This window comes from Gracilinanus agilis, chromosome 5, assembly GCF_016433145.1.
Source record: "Gracilinanus agilis isolate LMUSP501 chromosome 5, AgileGrace, whole genome shotgun sequence".
Classification (NCBI taxonomy): Eukaryota; Metazoa; Chordata; class Mammalia; order Didelphimorphia; family Didelphidae; genus Gracilinanus; species Gracilinanus agilis.
The window spans coordinates 308,897,739-308,910,426 of NC_058134.1; the positions used below are offsets into that span (position 1 = coordinate 308,897,739).

At 42.9% G+C, this 12,688-nt stretch overlaps 1 protein-coding gene across 1 annotated transcript in view; it reads left to right on the forward strand.

The window, feature by feature from the left end:
- Window positions 1-1,911: 1,911 nt before the first annotated feature.
- The window catches only part of NFAM1 (NFAT activating protein with ITAM motif 1), a 16,652-nt gene continuing 5,875 nt past the window's right edge, over window positions 1,912-12,688 (forward strand). The window contains exons 1-3 of the mRNA XM_044679298.1: window positions 1,912-1,990; window positions 10,694-11,026; window positions 12,188-12,303. Coding sequence (XP_044535233.1) covers window positions 1,912-1,990; window positions 10,694-11,026; window positions 12,188-12,303 — 528 coding nt within the window. The remainder of the gene's footprint in view (window positions 1,991-10,693; window positions 11,027-12,187; window positions 12,304-12,688) is intronic.

Genomic DNA, 12,688 nt, shown 5'->3' on the forward strand with positions numbered 1-12,688 from the left:
AGCTGTCCCCTAAAATTTTTTAATTATGAATTTATCAATTAATGAAAACAACAATAATAATAGCTAACATGTATATAGGATTTCTGTGTGCTAAGCACTCCATCATTGTTATCTCAGTCAAGCCTCACGATAACCCTGGAGGTAGGGGCTCTTATTATCTCCATTTTAGAGATGAAGAAACTGAGGCAAACAGAGATTTAAGTGACTTGCTCAGGGTCACACAGCTAGTAAGTGTTGTCTACGTCTGGATCTGAATTCAGGTCTTCTTCACTCCAGGCCTGTCTTGGCACCACCTACCTGCCAGTTATCATGTGTCAACAGATATTTCTGTGTACAAGGGAACAAGAAACTTGTGTAAGAAACTCTGGACTTAGTTTCCACTGGACATGTGCTCTCCTGGAATGAAGGACAAGAAGGAAACAGCCTCTGCCCTCGAGGAGCTTACACTCTCTGGACTTGGCTCCCATTCCCTCCTTGCCTCCCGATCCAGGTCAAGGCTAACTTGTCCTTTCTACAGTTACCTCCCGTTTAGCCTGTCCGTAGCTCATTTCTACAGAGCAGTTAGTTGGAACCTCCCCCCTCCCCCCCGCCATTAGACTGGAAGCTCATTGAGGGCAGGAGCCCCATTTGCTCTTCCTTGCATCCACAGCGCATACTTGTTGGCTTGACCTAGAGAAGGAGCGAAAAACAAATAATAGAGGCCAGCAAATGTCTTGGTTTTCTTCTCTCTAAAGAGAGAGTCGTTCTAGATGGAGCATGGATTGGCTTCTGCTGTAGGTGGTGCCATGGCTCCGGGCGTGACGTTGTGCAAGTCACCTCCCTTCTCGGCCTCACTTTCCTCATCTGGAAAATGGAGGTGTTGTACCCGTCCTACCTCGAGTGAGAAAACACGTATTTGTGAAGCTCTGGGTACCTGCCAGGGCCGGAGCTGGTATAATTAGGGCCCTGCTCTCCGGGCACGGCGCTAGGCCCTGGCAGTGATCTGGGTAGCTTTCCCACCCATATTCGGAATGACAGCTCTGCCCGGCCCTAAAAGCCCTCCCGCCCGTCCTAGATGGCGGCCTTCTTCCCCGCCCTCTGCTCCTTCTCTAGGCCTTCTCTGTCCTCCTTCCCTTTCCCAGCCGAACCCCTAGAAAGAGGCATGTCCACAGTTCCCCCTCCCACGTGCTTCTCCTCCTGGTCAGCAGCAGAGCACACACATGGCAATGTCCCTCCTCTGATGGCATTGTCCTCCCGGTCTGAGGGTGATGGTGGTCAGGCTGGTCATGCCGCAGTGACTGCCTGTTACATGCCGCCTCAGCTAGGCTGGCATGCCTGCCCTGTGAGTGGCAGTTGGAGGACATTACAGTGGGAAGAGAACTGACTTTGAATCCAGAGGGCCTGGGTTCAAGTCCTGCCCCTAGTCAAGCTCTTTAATGTCTGTGAGCCTGTTTCTTCCCATTAAAGGAGAGCTGGCCTTGGTGTCGCTGAGGTCCCTTCCATCTCCAGCTGTGTGCAGGGCTTCCTATGATTCCCGAGTTGACATATGAAGCTCCGAGGTCACTAGACGCTCTCTGGTCATCTTTACCCAGAGGCCCCTCAAGCATCCATGGCCTCATCTTCACCTCTTTCTCAACCAATCAGCCCTCCCTCAAACTTCCCTACTTCTGTCCGGGCATCATCCAGCTTAGCAGCCTTGGACTCATCCTCCGTTCTTCCTCCGGCCCTTCTCATCAGCTCTTTGTGGGTCTTTGTGCCACTGAGCAGTGGCCGTGCCAGCCGCCCGCCCGGACACAGGCGCAGCCCCCGCATGCCAGCGCTCGAGCAGAGAACTTAAAAATGATCTGGGCCTGACTTGCCTAGATTGGCTGTCAGTATTGATTGAATTCATCAGATAACATCGCATCCCTTGACGTTTCAGAGCCCTCGCCCATGCATCAAAGCACCAAGGTCATCTGTGCCCTGGCGGCGGCGGCGGCGGCAGCGGCGCTCCAAGTAGCAGGAGCCCTGAGCCCGGATCATGAATTTACATGCTTCTGACCCGGCGGCCTTAAAATAATGACTTCAGGAAGGACCTGGCGACGGCAGGAGCCTGCTTTTAAAAATAGATTTCCCCCAAATCTTAAAGACCAGATTAATTACAGTGGCTGATCCCATCCTCCTCCACGGGACACCTCGAGGCCTGGAATGGGGGAGGGGGGGGAAGGGCTCCAGTCCCAGGAAGGTGAGTTGATGAGCAGGGACTGGGCCAGGTCCTTTAGAGACAGGGCATTCTATCTGCTGATCCCTCCTTTCCTTGGAGTAATTGGGTGAAAAGAAATGGGAAAACATGCCAGGCTTCCTATCAATTAGAGTTCACACCATAGGCCAAGAGGTGGAAAGGACCTCAGAGGTCACCGAGTTCAGTCTTCTCACTTTACAAGTAGGGAAACTGAGGCTCATGGATCTTAAGTGACCTGTGCTAACTTGCACCACTGGGACCATGGAATCATAGGACCCCGAACTAAAGAGGACTTGAAAAATCAGCTGGTTTAAGCCCTTGATTTTATAGATGAGGAAACTGAGGTCCTGGGAATTCTTTGCTGTTGATCACTTTTTTTTTTCCTTTTAAAATCTTTATCTTCCATCTTAGAATCAATCCTGGGTATTGGTTCCAAGGCAAAAGAGTGGGAAAGTTTGGGTAATGGGGGTGAAGTGACTTGCCCAGGATCACACAGCAGGGACATATCTGAGGTCAGATTTGAACCCGTTATCCTGACTCCAGACCTGGCTCTCTCTTCACTGTGCTACATAAGTCGCCCCGGAGTAGTAGCTGGGTTTTTCCTTTCCCATTTGCTTTATTTATTTGTTTGTTTTTAGACAATTCCATGTAAAAACAATTTTCCACCTAAGTTCTCCAAAGTTACGCAATCCAAATTTTCTCCTTCCCCTCTTCCCTCCCCTCTCCTGGAGCTGGCGAGCACTTCAGTCGGGGTTATACGTGTATCATCATGTAAAACATATCTCCATATTATTCATTTTTGTAAGTGAATAATCTTATAAAACTGAAACCCCAAATCATAAACCCAAATAAACAAGCGATAAATCATCTGCTTTCATTCACATTCTGACTCCAGCAGTTCTTTCTCTGGAGGGGATGGAGGGCGATCTTTGTCATAAATCCCTCAGAACTGTCCTGGATCATTATGTTGCTGAGAGTAGCTGAGTCTGTCACATCTGATCACTCCACCATATTGCTGTTACTGTGTCCAGTGCTTTCCTGGTTCTGCTTATTTCGCTCCACATCAGTTCTTGGAGGTCCTCCCAGTTCTTTCTGAAATCATCCTCTTCATCATTCCTATAGTGTTCCATCACCAGCATCTACCACAATGTGTTCAGCCATTCCCCAGTCGAGGGACACCCTCTTAGTTTCTAATTCTTTGCCACCACAAAGAGCGCGGCTATGAACATTTCTGTGCAAGTAGGTCCTTTTTCATTTCTTTTTATCTCTTTGGGGTACAAACCCAGCAATGCTATGGCTGGATCAAAGGGCAGGCAGTCTTTTAGTGCTCTTTGAGCATAGTTCCAAATTGCCAGCCAGAATGGTTGGGTCAGTTCACAAATCCACCAGCAATGCATTAGTGTCCCAATTTGGCCACATCCCCTCCAGCATTCATTACTCTCCCCTTCTTTCATTTTAGCCAATCTGCTAGGTGTGAGGTGGTACCTCAGAGTTGTTTTGATTTGGATTTCTCTAAAGAGGGATTTAGAATGTTTTTATATGATTATTGATGGCTTTGATTTCTTCATCTGAAAACTGCCTATTCATATCCCTTGACCATTTGTCAATTGGGGGAATGGCTTGATTTCTTATAAATTTAACTTAGTTCTTTTTTATATTTGAGAAATTAGATCTTTATCAGAAAAATTTATTATAGAATTTTGTTCCCAGTTTATTGTTTCTCTTCTAATCGTTGTTGCATTGGTTTTGTTTGTACAAAACCCTTTTTAATTTAACATAATAAAAATGATTCACTTTACATCTTATTATGTTCTCTATCTCTTGCTCAGTCTTAAATTCTTCCCTCCTCCATAGATCTGACAAACTATTCTATGTTCCCCTAATTTACTTATAATATCACTCTATGTTTAATCATATACCCGTTTTGACTTTATCTTGGTATAGAGTGTGAGATACTGATCCAAACCTGATTTTTCCCTTACCGTTTTCCAATTTTCCCAGCAGTTTTTGTCAAATACTGAGTTCTTGTTCCAAAAACTGGGATCTTTGGGTTTATTGAACACTGTGCTGAGATCACTTCCTCCTAGTCTATCACATTGATTCTCCCTTCTATCTCTTAGCCAGTACCAGATTATTTTGATCGTCACTGCTTTATAGTACAGTTTAAGATCTGGCACTTCTAGGCCACCTTCCTTCACATTTTTTTTTCATCAGTTCCCTTGATATTCTTGACTTTTGTTCTTCCAGATGAACTTTGTTATAATTTTCTCTAGTTCTATAAAATAATGATTTGGTAGTTTGATAGGTATGGCACTGAATAAGTTAATTAATGTAACAACTAAATTTAGGTTTTGACTTAATATGAGAGTTATGAAAGAGGTTGCCAATTATAAAATATTAGACCCTAAATCAAAATTACTGTTAGTAGCTTTTATTTACAACAAGGTAGAGAGAGTGAAAGTGGGAAATATAGGAAGGAGGCAAAGCCTGGTCTAGCCTACCAGCCCTAAGTGCTGGTCCAGTGAAATCTGGCTCAGCCTATCTCTCCCCCTCTTTACAGAAACCAATTGCAGTTTTTCAATTTGCCTAGCACTGCCCAAGGGAGGCAGTGCATGTGGCCTTTGGAAGTAAGTGACTTGTGAGCTCTCACCTAATGGTTAGCTAGCTACTAAGTAGGGGTACTTTAAATTCTTGATTTGATTAACTAAAAATAGACAAAGGAAGAGTTAATTTTATCTTCGCAATTAATTTAGGTAGGATTGTCACTTTTATTCTCATCCTACCCATGAGCAATTCATGTTTTTCCAATTGTTTAGATCTAACTTTATTTGTGTGAAAAGTGTTTTGTAGTGGTATTCATGTAATTCCTGCATTTATCTTGGCAAATGGATACCCAAATATTTTATATTGTCTAGTGTGATTTTAAATGGAATTTCTCTTTCTAATTCCTATTGCTGAGCTTTGTTGGAAATATATAGAAATGCTGATGATTTATGTGGGTTTATTTTGTGTCCTGCAACTTTGCTAAAGTTATTAATTATTTCCACTAGCTTTTTAGTTGATTTTCTAGGATTCTTTAAGTAGACCAAAATATCATCTGAAAAGAGTGATAGTTTAGTTTCCTCATTGTCTACTATAATCTCTCCAATTTCTTTTTCTTCTCTAATTGCTACTGATAGCCTTTCTAGTACAATGTTAAATAGAAATGGTGATAATGGGCATCCTTGCTTCACTCCTGATCTTTTTGGGAGGACTTCTAACTTATCCCCTTTGCAGATGATACTCGTTGATGATTTTAGATAGATAATATTCATTATTTTAAGGAAAGGCCCTTTTATTCCTCTGCATTCTATGTTTTCAGTAGGAATAAGTGTTACATTTTGTCAAAGGCTTTTTCTCCATCTATTGAGATGGTCGTGTGATTTGTGTTAGTTTGATTATTGATATGGTCAATTATGTGGATGGTTTTTCTAATGTTAAACCAGTCTTGCATTCCTGGTATAAATCCCACCTGGTCAGAGTGAATAATCTTTGTGATATGTTTCTGTAGTCTCTTTGCTAGTATTTTATTTAAGATTTTTGCATCAATATTAAGGAAATTGGTCTGTAAAAATCTTTCTTTGTTTTTGGTCTTCCTGGCTTAGGTATTAGTACCATATTTGTGTCATAAAAATAATTTGATAGGACTCTTTCTTTGCTTATTTTGCCAGTTTGTATAATATTGGGATTAATTGTTCTTTGAATGTAGGATAGATCATGTAACCGTGTTAACTTTTCTAAAAAATAAAAATTATTATTAAATAAATGTAGGATAGAATTCACTTGTGAATCCATCTGGCCCTGAGGATTATTTTTTAGGGAATTCATTGATGGCTTATTCAATTTCTTTTTCTGAGATGGGATTATTTAATATTCTAGTTCCCATTTTGTTAATCTAGGCAATTCATATTTTTGTAAATATTCATCCATTTCACTTAGATTGTCAGATTTATTGTCATATAATTGGACAAAATAGCTTCTAATGATTGCTTTAATTTCCTCTTCATTAGAGGTGAATTTACCTTTTTCATTTTTAATATTGGTAATTTGATCCTTTTCTTTCCTTTTTTAAATAAAATTCACCAATGCTCTGTTCTGTGGGATTTTTTTTAATAGAACCAACTCGTAATCTTATTTATTGGTTCTATAGTTCTTTTACTTCCAGTTTTATTAATTTCTCCTTTGATTTTTAGGACTTCCAATTTAGTCTTTAGTTGGATATTCTTCATTTATTTATTTATTTGTTTGTTTATTTAAAAACCTTTAAGTTCCGTCTTGGAGTCAATACTGTGTATTGGCTCCAAGGCAGAAGAGTGGTAAGGGGGGTAGGCAATGGGGGTCAAGTGACTTGCCCAGGGTCACACAGCTGGGAAGTGTCTGAGGTCAGATTTGAACCTAGGACCTCCCGTCTCTAGGCCTGGCTCTCAATCCACTGAGCTACCCAGCTGCCCCCTTTAGTTGAGTATTTTAAATTTGTTCTTTTTCTAGTTTTTTTAGTATACTAAATTCATTAATTTGCTTTTTCCTCTATTTTATTGATATAAGTGTTCAGGGATATAAATTTTCCCCTGAGTACTGCTTTGGCTATATCCAATAAATTTTGATATGATGTCTCCTCATTGTCATTCTCTTTAATGAAATCAGAGATAACTTCTATGATTTGTTCTTTGACTAACCTGCTTTGAAGAATTAAATTATTTAGTTTCCAATTAATTTTTAATTTGCCTTTCCACACTCCCTTATTGATTATAATTTTTCTTGTATCTGATCTGAAAAAGTTGCATTTATTATTTCTGCTTTTCTGCATTTGGGTATGAAGTTTTTATGCCCTAGTATATGGTCAATTTTTGTGTATGTTCCAGGTGCTGCTAAAAAGAAGGTACATTCCTTTTTTATCCGCATTCAATTTTCTCCAGATATGTTAAATCTAACTTTTCTAAAATTTCATTCACTTCCTTTACTTTTGTTTTGTTTTGTTTTGTTAAATTTGTCTAGTTCTGATAGGGGAAGGTTGAGGTCTCCCACTACTAGAGTTTTACTATTTCCTCCTTAAGCTCTTTTAGTTTCTCCTTTAAAAATCTGGAGGCTATACCATTTGTAAGTATATGAACTTGGCTATGACATTCCTGGGAGTTGTTATTTGGGGATTTATTGTAGGAAGTGATCCATGAATTCTTTCAATTTCTAGTTTACCCTCTTGTTCAAGAATGTCAGGTAGGGCAGCTGGGTAGCTCAGCGGATTGAGAGTCAGGCCTAGAGACGGGAGGTCCTAGGTTCAAATCCGACCTCAGACATTTCCCAGCTGTGTGACCCTGGGCAAGTCACTTGACCCCCATTGCCCACCCTTACCACTCTTCCACCTATGAATCAATACACAGAAGTTAAGGGTTTAAAAAAAAAAAGAATATCAAGGCAGTTTTCTTTGATAATTTCTTATAATATGATGTCTAGGCTTTTTTTTCATATTACTCATTACCTTCCTTATCTCTTTTAATCAGCTCTATATTTGATTTAGCTTATTTGAGATCATGATTGCTATTCCTGCTTTTTAAATCTCAGTTAAAGCCCAATAGATTCTTCTCCATCCTTTTACCCTTATTCTAGCTACTTCAAATGTGTTTCTTATAAACAATATATTATAGGTTTCTGATTTTTAATCTGCTCTGCTCTCTGCTTCCATTTTTATGGATGAGTTCATGCCATTTACATTCACAATTATGATTATCATCTGTATATTCCCCTCCATCTTGTTTTCCTCTTTTGATTCTGCACTTTCACCTTTCACTCTGTCCCTCTACACAAGTGTTTTGCTTTTAATCACTCCCCCTATTCTCCCTCCCTTATATTGATCCCCTTCCCACTACCACCTTTCATATTCCCTTCATACTTTTCTATAGGGTCTTTAAATCACTCCCCGCAACTTCTCCATCCCTTATATTACTCCACTTCCTACCATTCCCTTTTTACTTCTCTAGGGTGATATAGAATTCTATATGCCAATTAATCTGGCTATTATTCCCTCTCTGAATAAATTCCAATAAGAGTAAGGTTTAAGGATTGCCTGTTACCACTTTCATCTTCCCTCCACTGTAATAGTTTTCCCTTCCCCTCTTTAAGTTTACTTCATTTTACCTCTCTCTTCCCATTTCTCTCAGAGAAGTCCTCTTTTTCACCTCTTGACTTTTTTTTGCATATCTCCCCAAATAGCTTACTACCCCGCCCTCTGTCTATGTATATACTTTTTCTAACTAATATGATAATATTAAAAAAATTTAAGAGTTACAGATATCATCTTTCCGTGTAGGACTATAAACAACTTGACCTTACTGAGTCCCTTAAATTTTTGATCTTTCTTATTTACTTTTTTATTCTTCTCTTGAATTTTGAATGTGGGCATCAGTTTTTCTGTTTAAGTATGGTACTTTCTTCAGGAATGTTTGGAAATCTTCTATTTTATTAAATGACCATATTTTCCCTTGAAAGACTATGGTCAGTTTTGATGGGTAGGTGATTCTTGGTTTTAAACCCTGTTTCCTTGCCTTTTAGAATATCATATTCCAAGCTTTCCAACTCTTCAATGTAGAAGCTGCCACATCCTGTGGAACTGACTGGGGCTCCATGGTATTTGAATTATTTCTTTCTGGTTCCTTGAAGTATGTTCTCCTTGGTCTAGGAGCTTGTGAACTTGGCTATGACATTCCTGGGAGTTGTTATTTGGAGATTTGTTGCAGGAAGTGATCCATGAATTCTTTCAATTTCTATTTTACCCTCTTGTTCAAGAATATCAGGGGGGCAGCTGGGTGGCCTAGTGGATTGAGAGCCAGGCTTAGAGATGGGAGGTCCTAGGTTCAAATCTGGCCTCAGACACTTCCTAGCCAAGTGACTCTGGGCAAGTCACTTAACCCCCATTGCCTAGCCCTTACTGCACAGTATTGACTCCAAGACTGAAGGTAAGGGTTATAAATTTTTTTTTTTAAAAATCAGGGTAGTTTTCTTTGCTAAGTTCTTATAATATGATGTCTAGGCTTTTTGCTTGTTTGTTTTGTATCATGTCTTTCATGTAGTCCAATGATCCTTAGGTTGTCTCTCAGGATCTGTTTTCCAGGTCAGTTATTTTTTCAAAGATATATTTCATTTTTTCTTTCTTTTGATTTTTGTTTTGTTGTTTCTTGATGTCTCATGAAGTCACTAACTTTTATTTTCCTAATTCTAATGTTTAAAGATTGATTTTCTTCCAGGATCTTTTGATCCTCCTTTTCCATTTGGTCCATTCTACTTTTTATGGAACTCTTTTCTTCTTTGGATTTTTTTTGCCTCTTTTTCTAGTAGGTCAATTCTGGGTTTTTTTTTTTTTGTTGTTGTTGTTTTAGAAACTCTTTTCTTCATTGGATTTTCATGCCTCTTTTCCCATTTGACCAATTTTGCTTCTTAAGCTATTTTCTTTTTTAATTACTTTCATTTCTTTTCGACATTTTTCTTCCACCTCTCTTGTTTGATTTCTTAATTCCTTTTTGAGTTCTTCTAGTGCCTGAGACCAATTCCCATTTTTCTTTGAAGTTGTGCATATGGTTGCTTTGCTCTCACTATTTCCTATTGAATCAGTACCTGCTCTTTGTCTCCATACACATTTTCTATGGTTAGGTGTTTCTTTTGCTGTTTGATCATTTTCCTGGGCTTTTTTTTTTTGCCTGTGGCCTGGGAATTGTGAAAACTACTAGTTCTGTCTCCTCTGCTGATGGCTTGTAGGACTTGGTGCTGTGAGCCATTTTGCCCTGGGTATAGGGGGCTTCACTTCAGTGTAGACTTCAAAGTGCCAAGTATTACAGATTTCAGGTCCTCGCTGCAGGCTGGTGCCAGGGCTTGGACTTCAAAGGGTGGGTTTGGGGTGTTCTGCTTTTGGCTTAGGCAGGGTCCTGGGATCCTAAAGTTAGCCTATACTTAGACTCAGAACCTGGTACAGTAAATTGGGGGTTGGTGGTCAGCCAGCATTCCTCTAGTTGCAGTTTGTCTTCCCATTCCCCCCTGTTCCGTGAAAATAAATTCTTTTTTGCGTAACTTTCGAGTCGTTTCCTGTAGAAGAGTCCCCTCACTCTGTCTCCTTGCTGGTCCTGTGGCTCCTGTAGTTTTGAGGTGCTATTTTAAAGTTGGTTTGAGAGGATTCCTAAGCTGCCATCTCTTCTCCCCCAGAGCATCTGTTCATCTTTAAGGATGAAGAGTTGTATTCTTCATGATGGTGTGAGGAACTTCCAGTGTGGAAGCTCTCTTCATTGGTATAGATTGGCAATCCCTGTGTGACATGAATCTTATGTCTTCGGCATATAAATAGGAGGGGGGGAGCTTGTCCTTTGCCTCCCTGATCTGAGGAAGGCACTGAGCTCCAGAAATCTGTAAGTCCTTTTAGAATCAAGACTCCCCCATTGTGGCTCATTCATTCTCTATCCCCCATTCCCACAGGAGGTCAGTTTGTGACCCATCTTGACGCCCCGATCCAGGTGACTTTGGCCCACCAGAACCTCTCCCTGGTTTGTAAGGTCACCTACCAGAACACCCCAACCTTCAAGAACTACAGGTTCAGTTACTATCACATTGACCTCGAGGGCAGGCAGAGCCCCTCGACCTTCACCAGCTGCAGGACCAGCCCTGGACTGGAGAACCAGACGCACTGGGAGCTGTGCCCATTCACTCTGATAGAGCTACATGATGTGTCTGCTACGGGCACCTACTACTGCCAGGCGCAGTGGTCTTCCATCACAAAGACAGGCAGCGGGATCTTTGTCCTGGTCCGAGGTAAGTCGTCCTGGCCATCTGCCACATCGGAACTGTGGGAGGGATGTCGGAGCTCCGTCATCCAATGCGTCAAGATCCAGAAAGGGGACATCCCTGGCTGAGCTGGGATTCCACCCCAGGGCCTGGGACTCCAAGCCCAGATCTCGAGGGTGTGAAGAGGGGGCTCGACGGACATGAAGGTGCCCAAGAAGTAGTAGCTGGGGATGGCGATGGGCCTGGGGAAGTCCCTCTCTTCCCTCAGCCGCTACCTATCCATCCAGGCTCCAAAGACATCAGAGAAAGATCCCACTTCCGGTCCTCCTTCCTGACTGGGGGAGCCCAGATGTGTGATCAAACAGATCCGTTTGGATGCTTCTCAGGGAATTCCTCCACCATAAAATGGCCTAATAACCCCAGCAGTTCCTCCTTTGGGGGATTCTTGAAGGTCTCAAAGGAGACACAGACAAGCCCTCTGCCGTCTCTTAGGTGCTCTTAGGAGCTCCCCGTGAGGGACTCCCTCTAGAAAGGCAGCTCAGAGCCTGCTCTGCAGTTTTGAGCCCGACTGAGTCCCGGACTAGGTTACCTGGGGTTAGTCAGCCAGGGTGGGTCCGAGGGAGGATTTGAACTCAGCTCTTCCTGTCTCCAAGGCTGTGATGCCTCTTACCGAAAGCTTTGCCACCTTCGAAAGCTTTCATGGAAGAAGGCAGCGGGCAGCACATGGAATTGGGACTGCTGTAACCTAGACTTAGCCCTGGAAAGTCTCAGGGATGTCATCGAGCCCAGCCTCCGCTCTTCATCAATGGATGAGGGCCCATGGCGGGCAAGTGTTGGCCCAGAGCTCGTGGCAGGGGCAGGATTCAAACCCGCAGCCTGTGACCGTTTTCTCCTGCTTGTTCTACAGTCCACCAGGGTTGGAGTCCCCTCAGAAACTGCCCATCCAGGTGTCTGGACAAAACAAAAACCTCCCAAAGTCTCCCCTCGGTCTCCTTATTGTTGTCCAGCTCCTGATCCAGGAGCCAAAGATTTGCCACTCATAAAACGTGGAGGCCCCTCCGGGTTCCTTCCCCCCGTTCGCCCCTCCATGAGCCAGTTGTGAAGAAAGCTTGTGGCCCCCAGGAGCGGCCTGCAGACGCTGAGCCCTTCTCAGGCCTCAGCTCCTTCCTGGGCATTATTTCCTCACAGATTCTGGATATAAAGAACCCCCTGAAGGGCCAAAGAAGCTGCTTCTCCTCACCTTCACTGGCCTCCTGACTGTGCTCAGCATCCTGGGAACGGGCCTGTTGCTCTGGAAGGCCAAGGTAAGCCTGGCCCTTTGGGCAAGAAGGCCAGGGTTGGATTCCCCATCCTCACCCTCCCTCCACCCCCATGGGCAGGATAGGATGGGAGCAGCAGGGCCCAGAGGACTCCAAGCTAGGCCGGAAGGCTCAGGACCTCCCTCCCTCGGAGAGACCACCTGCCACCAGGAAAGGGGAGCCCGAGCTTGTCTGTCCCCCCTCAGGCTCCAGGTTTGCATTTATGGCAACTGCGTGGCGGGTCTTCTTCATGATCTTGTAGGAGAATTGGAGGAGGTCTAGAGCCGGAAGGACCCTGAGAGGTCAGCTGTTCCAACCTCCTTAGAACGGGGGAGCAGGGAGGGAACCTAGAACGGGGGGGGGTCAGAACTGGGAGAGGGCTTAGAACGGG